General features: G+C 33.4%; 1 protein-coding gene across 1 annotated transcript; it reads right to left on the minus strand.

Moving 5' to 3' along the window:
* Positions 1-6379: 6379 nt before the first annotated feature.
* LOC131655781 (sufE-like protein 2, chloroplastic) lies at positions 6380-7258 on the minus strand. The gene has a single exon (XM_058925590.1). The coding sequence runs from the start codon at positions 7143-7145 to the stop codon at positions 6558-6560; it is 588 nt and encodes a 195-aa protein (XP_058781573.1). The 5' UTR covers positions 7146-7258; the 3' UTR covers positions 6380-6557.
* Between the last annotated feature and the right edge of the window lie 5282 nt (positions 7259-12540).

Below are 12540 nucleotides of genomic sequence, written 5' to 3' on the forward strand. Positions count from 1 at the left end.
CTTTGCATTTTTCTAGTGAATTTGAGTTCCATAAATTCTAAGTGTCAACCAAGGTTTCAAACAACTTCTAAATACCATTTAGAAGCTTTCTACCACTTCCACAACCTCTCAAAACCCCTCTAATCAAAAATCACCATTTTCACCTCCATTAAAGCTTCACCAAGGTTTTAACTTGCCAAAACTCAAACCAAACACAAACCTACCAAACCAGGCCTTCAAACACTTTCTATATACCTTATAGAAACTATCCATCATCTCCAAGCACTTAGCAAACACCTCAAACACAAAATCACTCTTCAACCTCCATTAAAGAGTTACCTTGAACCAAAAGTTTGAACCTTCCATTTGGCTCGTGCGTTTTCAGGCCTTTTGTTTCAGATACCTTCTATATCACATATAGAAGCTATTCAAACACTTAATCCAACTCTGTAACATCTGGAACCAAGAATTCCAGCCATTACTTTTCATTGTGTAGGTGCTATCAGGTTTGAAATTGTAGAGGTGATCAAAGCATTCTAAGCATTCAAACATCATCCCTGGACATCAAGCAAGCTTTCCAGATAGTTGCAGCACTTCTGTAACACCTCCAAGTAAGGATTCAACCTCCATTTTCAGAGGTATTAAACTCAAACTCGAGCATTCTTGTTTTTGGCATCATTATGAATGAAACTTTTTATCAATCTACTTGGAACAATGTGAGGAATGATAACCCTAAGGTTTTAGGGTTTAATTTTGTGTGTCCATGATTTAATTTGAAAATCAATAATTAGGGTTCTTAGTAATTTTCCAGAAATTCATGAGCTGTGATTTTAATTAATTTTTGAAAACTATATGGTTGAATTCGTGGTTTCATGTTGGTCATTTTAGAGTCTTAGTTTGTTAAATTTGATTAAGTTTAGAAGAATTTGAATTTGGCGCCATTGATGTCTTGTTGTTGTTCACGTTGAAGAAGATGAAGTGCTGGAAATTCCATTTAGGGTTCATTTTAAAATATAATGTTTTGAAGTCATGTACCTTATGACTACATCATTCTAGCAGAGTTGGTTATGTGTTTGTGTGTTGCGCGTGCGTAAGGTCTGGGGTTCGAATCCCCCTCGCCCTAGACCTTTTTGCTTCTTTTATTTTTTAACATTTTCCAACTTGTTTTCATATATAGTTAACTGAGATCATTACTCTATCACCACGCGCGCTTTGGCTGGATGGTGTGTGTTTTGAGTGCTGAGTCAAAGGGCCTGGATTCAAATCCTTATAGGGACAAAACCCAATTTTTTTTATCACTTATTTATTTCATTTTCTTCACAACTTTAAAAATAGAAAAATCAACCTTTTTTACTTGTTCTTTTTTTGTATGATTGTTTATGTTGTCTATTTTAATGTCATAAATTAAAAATCCAAAAATATTTATTTTTATCCCATTTAAAAATTAATCAAAATCATGTCTTTTTATGTATTAGAAAATCAACCAAAAAATCATTTTATTTTGAATATTTCTTCAAATTAACTTTGTATCTTTTTGTGAATATTTGTTTAGGGTTAGGATATTATGTCTTTGACTTTTTCATGTACCCTTAGACCAATTCTCTTTTAGAATTTGGTATTTAATCATTAAAAAATTAATTAGGTTTAGGTGTGATTCAAAATCCTAATCCAAACATATTTTAATCTTTGTTCACCCATGTTAAATGAACTTGTTTACTTTAATCATTGTCTCTTGTCCTTGTACATATGCTTGTTGATTTACATACTTGTGTTTTGTACTTATTTGTTTATCTTAACCATCATGATTTGTATATATACTTGTTGATTTTATCCTTGTATCCTTGTACTTGTTATCCATTATAATTGTATATATACATTATTTATCTAACCCACATGCATGAGTTTCATATTCATCATCCATCATTCATTCATATATGAATCCACCCAAAGGTATAAACATCCTTGCTCATTACCATTAATGATTATCATACTTACTTGTTTGTATTTTGTGACACATGTTATCACACACACACACACACACACACACTTGAGGTATCTATTGATTGTTTGCTTAAGTTGTTTGTTAAGCATCCAAAAGAATGAGAATGGTATTGACTAAAATTGTCAAAGTACTCAAACTCTTTGCCAATCTCTTTTATTTTGTGTTAAAGTATTGTTAAAGTTTTTCACTTCTTTTATGGTTTTGTATTGTTAAAGCTCAACCACCTCTTTGTTTTTAAAACCTTGGTACTAAGAGGAGAATTATTCTCGGTGAAACTACTCTTAGTCCATTGACCTTGTATTGTTAAAGCTTGGTCCCTTTTATTTGGTTTTGTATTATTAAAGCTCAACCACCCATTTGTTTTAAAACCTTGGTACTAAGAGAAGAATTATTCCTGGTGAAACTACTCTTAGTCCATTGACCTTGTATTGTTAAAGCTTGGTCCCTTTTTATTAAAAACCCGTTAAGTATTGTTAAAGCTTAAAACCCAAAAAGATTTTGGCCACTTTGGCCCCCTTTTATTTTTCCTTTTTAAGGGGAACTACAAAAGCTCTGACTTCCCTTTTCTTTAAAAGGGGTATGTAAGCCTAAGATGCGATGTCTTATCGAGCTCACTTTCAAAAACTTCTTTTCCCATCTCCACACTCTTTTTAAACAAGTTCACATATGTTTTCAAATAGATGTACACAAAAATAATAACATTTTCAAAGAGGTTCCCATGGGATACCATGGATATGAGGGGTGCTTAAAACCTTCCCCTTGTATAACAAACCCCCTTACCCAAATCTCTGATAAGTTTATTAGTTTTGATTTTAAAAACTTCTGTGGGTTTTATTCGCTCTTTCTCCCATTCCTTTTGGAAATAATAAAGCGCGGTGGCGACTCTTTTTAAAACAAATGAGCTAAGTCTTTCCCATGGCTTTAGTCTCACCAATTTCACCGCTACAATAGGTCAACACGTGACTTACATGTGTCGACACATGTTGTAGTTTTTCAAAAAATTTGCATTATTTTTCATATTTTTGGGTTTTCCTTTTGCCTCCAACTTGCACCAATATAAATACATCATACCTGCATCTTTTTCAGTTTAATGAAATTATAAACACGTACTAAGATTGTTCATCATCTTCAACCTCTCATCTATGCATACACACAAACAATATACACATAATCATTCATTGTTTGGGTGTCATCTAGACTTGGTTGATAATGTTCAATTTAGGTTGTTTGTAACCTAAGGTTGGGTTGAGAATCATAGGGGTTTCATTGGAAAAACTTTGGGGGGTTTTGCTCAAAGATCAAAGTGTGGATTTGGAGGTTTTCGATAAGATTTACACAATTGGATACGATTGAGTGAAGAGCTTTGAAGAACGGGTGGTTATTGCAAAGGAGTAGCATGAGACGGTGAATCAATTGGTAATCTTGGGTGACAACAACACGCAATTGGAATTCGACTGAGTGAAAGCTTTGAAGAACGATGGTGTATTGCAAAGGAGTGGCGTTTGACAGTGAATTCATTGGTGTTTATTGAGTAACTTGATCAAACTCAAATTAAGGGAAGCATAGTGTAAGAATCAACATCAAACTTGGGTTTTATAGGGTTAGGTTGCTTCAAACTCTTGTAAAACAATTTTTTACATAGTAAAGATTGGTATCTCAATTCTGAATTGAAATTGGGAGTAGACGTAGCCGTCACGAGGACGATTGGTGAACTGCCTAAATAACTCCTTGTGTCCTCTCTTTATCTCTTGCATTTAAATTTTCATTATCAAATTGTTAAGCACATTGGTTAAGTGATGGATTAGTAATAAATTTTTGGAAATGGTTTTGATCATTGTTGACTTGTTGATAGTTTTGTAATCACTTTGATTGTAAGAGGAATTGAATATCAATAAATTTGAAAGAAATTTCTAAAAAAATCAATCGCACACAAATGTTTGATAATTTTAAACTTTATCGTTTTATGTTTTAATCGGTTGGAAATTGATTAGCTTGTGCCTACTTGAACAGTTAATTTGAGAATTCAATTGTTAACGTTGATTGTCTCATTGTCATACCATACACGGTTGCGCGTATCTGAGTTTCAATAACTTGTTCGATTTAGACGACTTTCGATCTAACCGCAAAACTTTCACTTGTCAAAGTTTGAACTTTTTCAAAAACCTTAAAACTTAAATATTTAAACACACACCCACCCCCCCCCCCCCCCCCCCCCCCCCCCGCCATTCCTTTTAGATGATGTATCGTCGTCTAACATGATGATCCTCCTTGGACCCTCGCACGACCTTACAATTCACCACCAATACAACTATTAGATCAAAGAGTTTACGTAGTATTAAGGTTAAGTGTTATTTTTCATCTGTAATTGTATCATTTTCAATTTACGTATTCTATGAAAATAATGTTTTGTAAAAAAAAAAATACTATTATTAAGTATTATGGTATATAGATGAATTTTATTAGACATTATATATTGTGTTTCATTTCATTCGCATGTTAGAAATGTCCTAGTTATGTTACAATTTTTTTTGTAATTGAAAAAATTATAAAAAATATTTTATATTTAAAATACGGCACACAAATTCAATATTATCTAACTCGTAAATAAGTCCGTCAATTTGGTTTGATTTTGTCTTTAAAATTACAGGTTAGATGATAAACCTATAAGCCCGTCAATTTGGTTTAATTTTGTCTTTAAAATTACAGGTTAGATGATGAACCTAAGTACCTAACACATTAAGCTGAACGGATTGAATAACATATTCGTTAAAACTCGATTCAATCCAACCAGTCAACACCCTATTCAAATATAAAAATATAAATTACTTATACTTAACTCACTTTTAATTAAATTAATTTTAGATAATAAATTACCTCAAAGTTGAAATTGAAATTGAAATCTTCATCATGATCATTTGCGTTCCAAATAAAAACACGGTCTAAGTTGAAATTGAATAATAAAATCCCACCTCCCCACAAAGTCTAAAGCAGCATGAGAAATTGAAATCTTCATCTCTATTCTTTAATCTCTACCATCATCAATATGATGAATCTGTCATAGTCATACATGCACAATAATGGTAAAGCATAATTATTTTTTCTTTGTCACTATTAATTAGATATTCACTAATTCTTTACCTTTTACACTTTCAAAAACACAACAAACCCCACCATGATCATTTAACATAAGAAACAAATTAATTAGAATCTAAATTCAGATCCAAAAATGTACATGGGGATATGCTTTTAGCCCTCTAAAAATAAACGGTCATTAGCATAACATATACAGGTAAACACCAATTTTGTTTTAGAGGTCAGCTATATTTCTTTATTCTGAATCTCTGATTAATATAACCTTTTCAAAATGTTTTAATAGAGAAACAGAGAATAGACAGAAAAAAATAATTAACAAATAATTAACTACAAAAACACATTAATTAATCTGGATTGTCTGATTTTAATCAATAATTATGATTGTTTAATTTAATTAGTTTTTTTTTAACAAAGCATAATTGAACCATTAAGAATATTCAGAGAGGACTCTGAACAATCTCAACGAGCTCGATATTACTAAACAATCTCAACGATCTCAATCATAATATCGAGCTCGCCATTATAAAGCAATCTCTCCTTACTCTGACTATGTGGTTAGTTCGGCATTAGATGATTGGGACGATTCTTTATGATTGCATGACCGATTCAAGATTGTAGAGTTGGAAATTTTGAGAATGGCAGAAAACAACATCACAAAGAAGAAAACAAGGTCATTAATGGCCATAACAACCACACTCAAATAAGAAAACAAAATCGTTATTGATCATATTAGAGATTGAGACGTAAATAAACATAAGTAAATGAATATAACATATAGTCCACTTACAAAATTACCACAATGTAAATGAGAAGAAACTAACCAAAGAAAAATAAAAGACAAACTATGGATTTGACATTTCACTTGTACCCCCTTTGTTTTCGTCACGAATCACGATTCCTAGATTCCACATTCCACTTCTATCAATCAAACAAAATTTCCCCGTATCTAGCTAGTCAAATAAAATCACCCATTTGACTAACTCCCAAATTAATGATAATTTCTCCCCTCCTATAGGAGAAATCAAATTCATGAGTAAACAATTACAGGGTTTTAAAAAAATCCACCATTCCGGAAACGGCCGTCACAAAATGGTATCAGCACATGTTGATATAGTTATTACCATGTTTCATGTTAAAGAATAAATTAGAATTAATTTACATTGGATCACCACAATCAGTATCTCATCATCTGTATCAACCGAAATCATCATCTGTATCAACCATCATCGGTATCAACCGAAATCGTGAAAATCTTTACGCTCTGTTTTCTTTCTTTCAAAAACATACCAGTAAATATTTATATAATTTAGATGGAGAAAATAACAAGTAGTATTTGAAAAAGACATTATAACTTCTATCAGAGTTTTGCTAATACTATGTCCTATCATTAACTATCCTACAACACAAGTTTATCATACAAATGCATCAAACTATGAATACATTTTTTTTTCAAGAACAGAGAAAGAAATGAACCCCCTCCAATTTAAATCAAATCTTGAGTAGCTTTCTGCATGGCAAAGAAAACGTTATGCCACGTGTTAATCCTCGAACGCGACTTAACATTATTCAACCCTAAATTCATTCTCATCAAATCATCATTCTCCACCGTAAGCACTTCCTCCGGCTCCGCCCCGTCCAGCATCCAAACCAAGCACCAACAGAACCCCTTCGAAATCTCCGAATCGCTATCCGCCTTAAATCTCATCTTCCTCCTTGAATCCATACGCGCCACCACCCAAATCTCCGTCGAGCAACCGGATACACGATTCTCCGGAACCCGGTCGGACCGGTCTAAGGGAGGCAAGAGAGACGCGTAGTGCAATAGGCGTTTGACTCGGTCGATTGGTTCCGAGAGAGACGAGAATTCGGAGGCGAGGCCGTTGAGCTTGTCCGTGACGCCGTGAGATGGCGACGGTGTTGAGGAGGAGGCTGTTAATGTGTTGTTGAAGGGAGGTTTAACGGAGAGTTTGAGTTTAACGGCGGCGTTAGGTTTGGAGGAGAAATGCGAAGAAGGCGGCGGTAAGGTTAATAAGGGGGAAATTGCCGTTGCTTTTGGAATTGGATATACCATTTTATTTTCAAGAAATAAAATAAAATTAATTATATATTTTTTGGGGAGAGAAAGAAGGAGAATGGAAATGGAAGAGAAAAGAGGAGAGGAGAGAAATGGGGCGGTGAGGTAGGAGTATGTAGTACTAATAATATATAGGGCATCTATGTATCTATATATCTTTATAGATGGTATTATTATTTTAAGTTATTAGATTTTTTTTATGAGTTGGATTCTAGTACTCAAATCATCTAATTTTTGCACTTCCCTCCACTATGTGATTCAAAAATATTAACTAAATCTAATCACATTAATTTTGGTTTAACTTTTAATAACTTTTTTAGTAAAATTTTAATTAATGGCTAAATTAATTTTAATTCAATTTTGACTTTATTTAGAATCAATTTAGAATATTTTTTACATTAAATTATTTTCACACTATTAACCAATGACGATCTTAAATTATATTGAAAATTTTAGAAAATTTCTTTAGCCACCTCCCTATGGGGTCACCCCCAGCGAAAATCCCAAAATACCCCTGCTTCGGAAATGAACTTCTGAAGCGCTTTTTTTTTAAAAAAAAATTCCACAATTCGGAAGTGCGTCTCCGAAAACACCTCATGGGGGGTGTATTCGGAGATGAACTTCCGAAAACACCTCATGGGGGTGAATTCGGAAATGAACTTCCGAATTATGCAGAAACTGTGTTTTTTTTTTATGTTTTTTCTTAAACTGTCTCGCATTTTAATTAAACGCAAACGCCAAATAAAAATAAGCAACAGATAAACTGAAAATACTAAGATGATAAATCCAATCCAAAAACATTGTGCGAAAGATACAATTCGAAAACAAAACAAAACACGTCAAACAAAACAAAAACACGTTATTCTGCCCGACGAGCGTTACAAAATACACATCAAACAAAACAAAAACACGTTATTCTGCCCGACGAGCGAACTCCTCCGAATGAAGATAATTATACCAATCCTCATCCCACTCAGTCTCAGAACCATCAGCGTTGATCATGACTCTCACGCCTGAAGACTGAGCCTGCACGTCCGAGCCATGGACCCCCAGGGGACGAGAAGCAGAACCAGTCAAAACCTTCTTCTTCTCCTTCACCTCCTTCACTCCGCGAGAGCACGAGGTTGAAGAACCCTTTCTTCCCTTAGCGCCACCCATTCCTGCGTAAAAATGAAGAAAGAAAGGTCCATGAGACCCCCTTTTATAAAAGAAGAAAGGGGACAAAAACGCTTGGGAAACAGACAAGTCATTAAAGAACAAAGACGTTGGAAACCAGCGACACGCCGTCAAAGAAGTCAGAACGCATGCACACAAACTTCAAAGAAACAGGCACAATAAACAAAGGCGTTAAAAATAAAGTACTTGCAAATTAAAACGGACACTCCCTACCCTCTCTAGCCGACGCAGTCTGGGTCTCCCTACCCTGTCTGATGCGTGCTGGTTGGTTGCCTGACATGTTCCTGTAAACAATTGAAATCGATTAATATGCGAGACAAAATAAAAAACTAAAAAAATTGAACTTCTGATACAATTCGGAAGTTCATTTCCGAAAACTGGGATGGAGGTGTTTTCGGAAATGAACTTCCGAAACACCCCTGCGATGGAGTTTTCTGCTACTTCCATGGCAGACCCCAAAATCAAACATAAAATCAATTCAAAAAGCTTCTAAACAACCTAAATACTACTAACAACCAGTCCCATATATCATTTATGCAATTGAAACCCTAAATAACATGCATTTGAATAATGAATCTAACAAATTAGCAACTTACAAATTGAGTGATTTGAGGGCTTTTGAATGTTGTTTAGCAATGTGATTGGAGCCTTGATGCAGCCTTGGAATTCTGTTTGCACAAATTTTCGCCTTTGCTTGTTTTTTATTTGAGTTAGGGTAAATGAATGGGGGAGGGGGAGTGTTTTGATAAATCTGCAGAAATTGCAGTATTTCGGAAGTTCACTTCCGAAATGTTGTTTTCGGAAATGAACTTCTGAAATAAGACAATTTTTTCAAGAAAAAAGGCGTTTTCGGAGATGCATCTCCGAAAACACCTTTTTCTTGCATTTTCGGAAATGCATTTCCGAAGTCAGGGGTAGTATGGGGTTTTCACCAGAGGTGGACTAGAAGGTAGGGAGGTTGGCAAAGAAATTTTCAAATTTTAAATTATTTATCCGACAAAATATAGTGATGTCTATTGGATGACAACATTATCACCATTAAGTCTTTTGAATAATTCTAAATTGATTTATTTTAAAATTATTTTTGAAATCTATGTGTAATTCTCTCTTATACATTACACGAGGAAGTCTTTTATGGACACAATTTCGACATAAAATTTTGGCGCACACTCACATAAAAGAAGAAGATAAAATCAAAACAGTTAAATAATAGTTCCTTAAGTCTGAAATATAGGTAAAAAAAGGTCTTAGATATAAGGAAAAGTCACTTATAATTATTACATTTATTACGAAGATTCTAAAGTCTCACATTGATTGGAAATAGAGCATTAAGAGAGTTTATATAGAGTGACGCCCTTCATCTTACAAGTCAATTTTTTAAGGAAGAATTAGACTCAGTCACATTTCTTAATATGGTATCAGAGTCTATTGATCAGATGGACCGTCCGTCGTTAATGCTCACGCACCAAGCCCAAAAGAGTGTTGGGCGTGAGGTGGTGTGTTATGAAGATACTAAAGTCTCCCATTAGTTGGAGATAGAGCTTGAAAATAGTTTATATGGAGTGACACTCCTCACCTTACCATCCGATTTTGTAAGGGTGGTTAGGTTAAACTCTAATATGATATCAGAGTCTATCGATCGGACCATGGACCGCCCATCAATAATATTCACACACCAAGCTCAAAAGAATATTGCGTGCGAGGGGATGTTTTACGAAGATCCTAAAGTCCTTCATTGGTTGGAGATAAGGCTCAAAAATAGTTTATATAGAATGACACCCCTCACCTTACAAGTCGGTATTGTAAGGATGAGTTAGGTCAAATTCTACTATGGTATCAGAGCATATCGATCGAATCATGGACCGTCTACCGTTAAAGCACAAAAGAGTGTTGAGCGTGAGGGGGTGAGTTAAGAAGATACTAAAGCCACACACTGGTTGCAGATAGAACAATGAGAGAGCTTATATAGAGTAACACTCTTTACCTTACAAGTAAGTTTTGTAGGATTGAGTTAGACTCAACCACATGTTTTAACAACATTCAATGTCATTATTTTAAATTATTTTTTTTTCAAATTTCTAAGATAATAAGTATGGGTAAAATGAGAAAGAATGTAAAGTTAAATGTATCTAGACATTTTTGTTAAAAAGTAATTTTTTTAAAAAAGTTGCTATATATATATATATATATATATATATATATATATATATATATATATATATATATATATATATATATGCGCGCGCGCGCGCCTGAATGCTTACACCTATTATTGTTTACAGCCCCAACTTTGTTATTTTATTACATTTATTATCCTATGCAAATACAAAATTGAAACATTAACCATCAACTACAGAATGATGAAAATTTTCAAAGTGAGACAAACATTAAATTTGTTCATGTTTACGTCTATGAGATAACTATATTACAATATCTCAATTTATATATTTTCATACAAAACTCTCCTGTTTCAAATATAAGCAATAAAAAATTCTATGATCTTAAATATAAATAAAAAATATATATTTATTACATTTAATGTTATTATATTTCTATAAACTTTTATATTTTAAATGTTTGAAATAATTTCTAAAGTAAAAAATAGAGGTAAAATTAAAAAAGAGTGTAAAAATTAAGTATAGAGACATCATTCTTAAAGGTAAATTTTTTTATAAGTTATAGAAATAAATGTTATTAATGAAGCATTTAATATTGGCACACTAATTAAAACATGTGTCAACTAAGCATTTCATAGTATTTGAAATTAATATTTCATCCTGAACTTCTGATCACCTTTGACTGATATGCTCAATGTTAACTAAGCAAGCTTTGACGGTTGAGCAATCCCATTTGATTGAGCTTCCATTCTCTAGTTCTCCTCCACAACTTCCTTCTGACAATCTATTTCCACAAAGGTTAAATGATTTGGTATTTTTTTTAATAGATGATGTCAATAGTCACGCAGTCCGTTCGGTTGGCTCGAATCAAATTTGAGCTTATAATTGATATTAATAATTTATGGACACAAATTTTAAAATTTTCAAAAACAAATAACTGAATTTGAAATTAACATGTCATACTAAATAATTGGCTTTTACCAATTAGTGTATCTATGAAATATGTCCGTATGTATATTTACAGAATAATCCATAAAATAGAAAATCAGAAAATTAACATTGCAATAAAAATAACATTCATAGATTAAAATCGGCATTACATTGATGATTTCAATAGAAAATTAAATATTACATTTCAATAGTCCGGTGGACGCTTGCACATCTCTAAGATTTGCTCGACCGTTCTTTGTACCGTTGCTACGAACTCGAGCAGAATTTTCTCTTTGAAATCAAAATACGTTCGCCACATCGCCAAAATATCCTCTCGGTTCTTGAGCTCAAAGTTGTCGTAAACGACGTTCCCTTGGCTGTCAACTGAAAGTGAACGATACTCGAGCTCCACAACCTTTCATTTGTCTCCGTAAGGTAGGTGATAGTGAATTTCGTCAATGATATCGTCGAGCGAGGTGTAATCATTGAGTTTGAACGTCCACTCGAGTGTTCTGTCGTCGGAGTATGAGACACTTGCGACATACCAACGGATGTTGATATCATATTGAGACACTTTTGTGTTTGTGTGGAATACAATATAAGAAACCCCAAATTTAGAGAAAATCTAGGTGAATATGGACAACTCATGTTCTGTCACAGAACTTTTCGTAGCTATATCCATGGAAAGAACATAGATATTTTGTTTCCGTAGGTATATCTACGGAAAATATTCAGAGTTAACAAATTAAGAACCTTCCGTAGACACATCTATGGAACTTTCCTTGTTACTTTTTTCAACAGAAGAGAATAATAAATAGCATTAGCATGACAAAAATTGATTATATTGCAATGTTAAATAGTGGCTATATTACACTTCCAAAATTCAAAACAAATCAAAAGAACTGTCGCCGGCTAAATATTCAGGTGGTTCCATGGAAAGAACATAGATATTTTGTTTCCGTAGGTATATCTACGGAAAATATTCAGAGTTAACAAATTAAGAACCTTCCGTAGACACATCTATGGAACTTTCCTTGTTACTTTTTTCAACAGAAGAGAATAATAAATAGCATTAGCATGACAAAAATTGATTATATTGCAATGTTAAATAGTGGCTATATTACACTTCCAAAATTCAAAACAAATCAAAAGAACTGTCGCCGGCTAAA

The sequence above is a fragment of the Vicia villosa genome, linkage group LG3, assembly GCF_029867415.1.
Source record: "Vicia villosa cultivar HV-30 ecotype Madison, WI linkage group LG3, Vvil1.0, whole genome shotgun sequence".
In the NCBI taxonomy this organism is placed as follows: domain Eukaryota; kingdom Viridiplantae; phylum Streptophyta; class Magnoliopsida; order Fabales; family Fabaceae; genus Vicia; species Vicia villosa.

Bases quoted from the DNA above. Each gene is read 5' to 3' on its own strand.
- LOC131655781 (XM_058925590.1), bottom strand. From the start codon at position 7,145: ATGGTATATCCAATTCCAAAAGCAACGGCAATTTCCCCCTTATTAACC.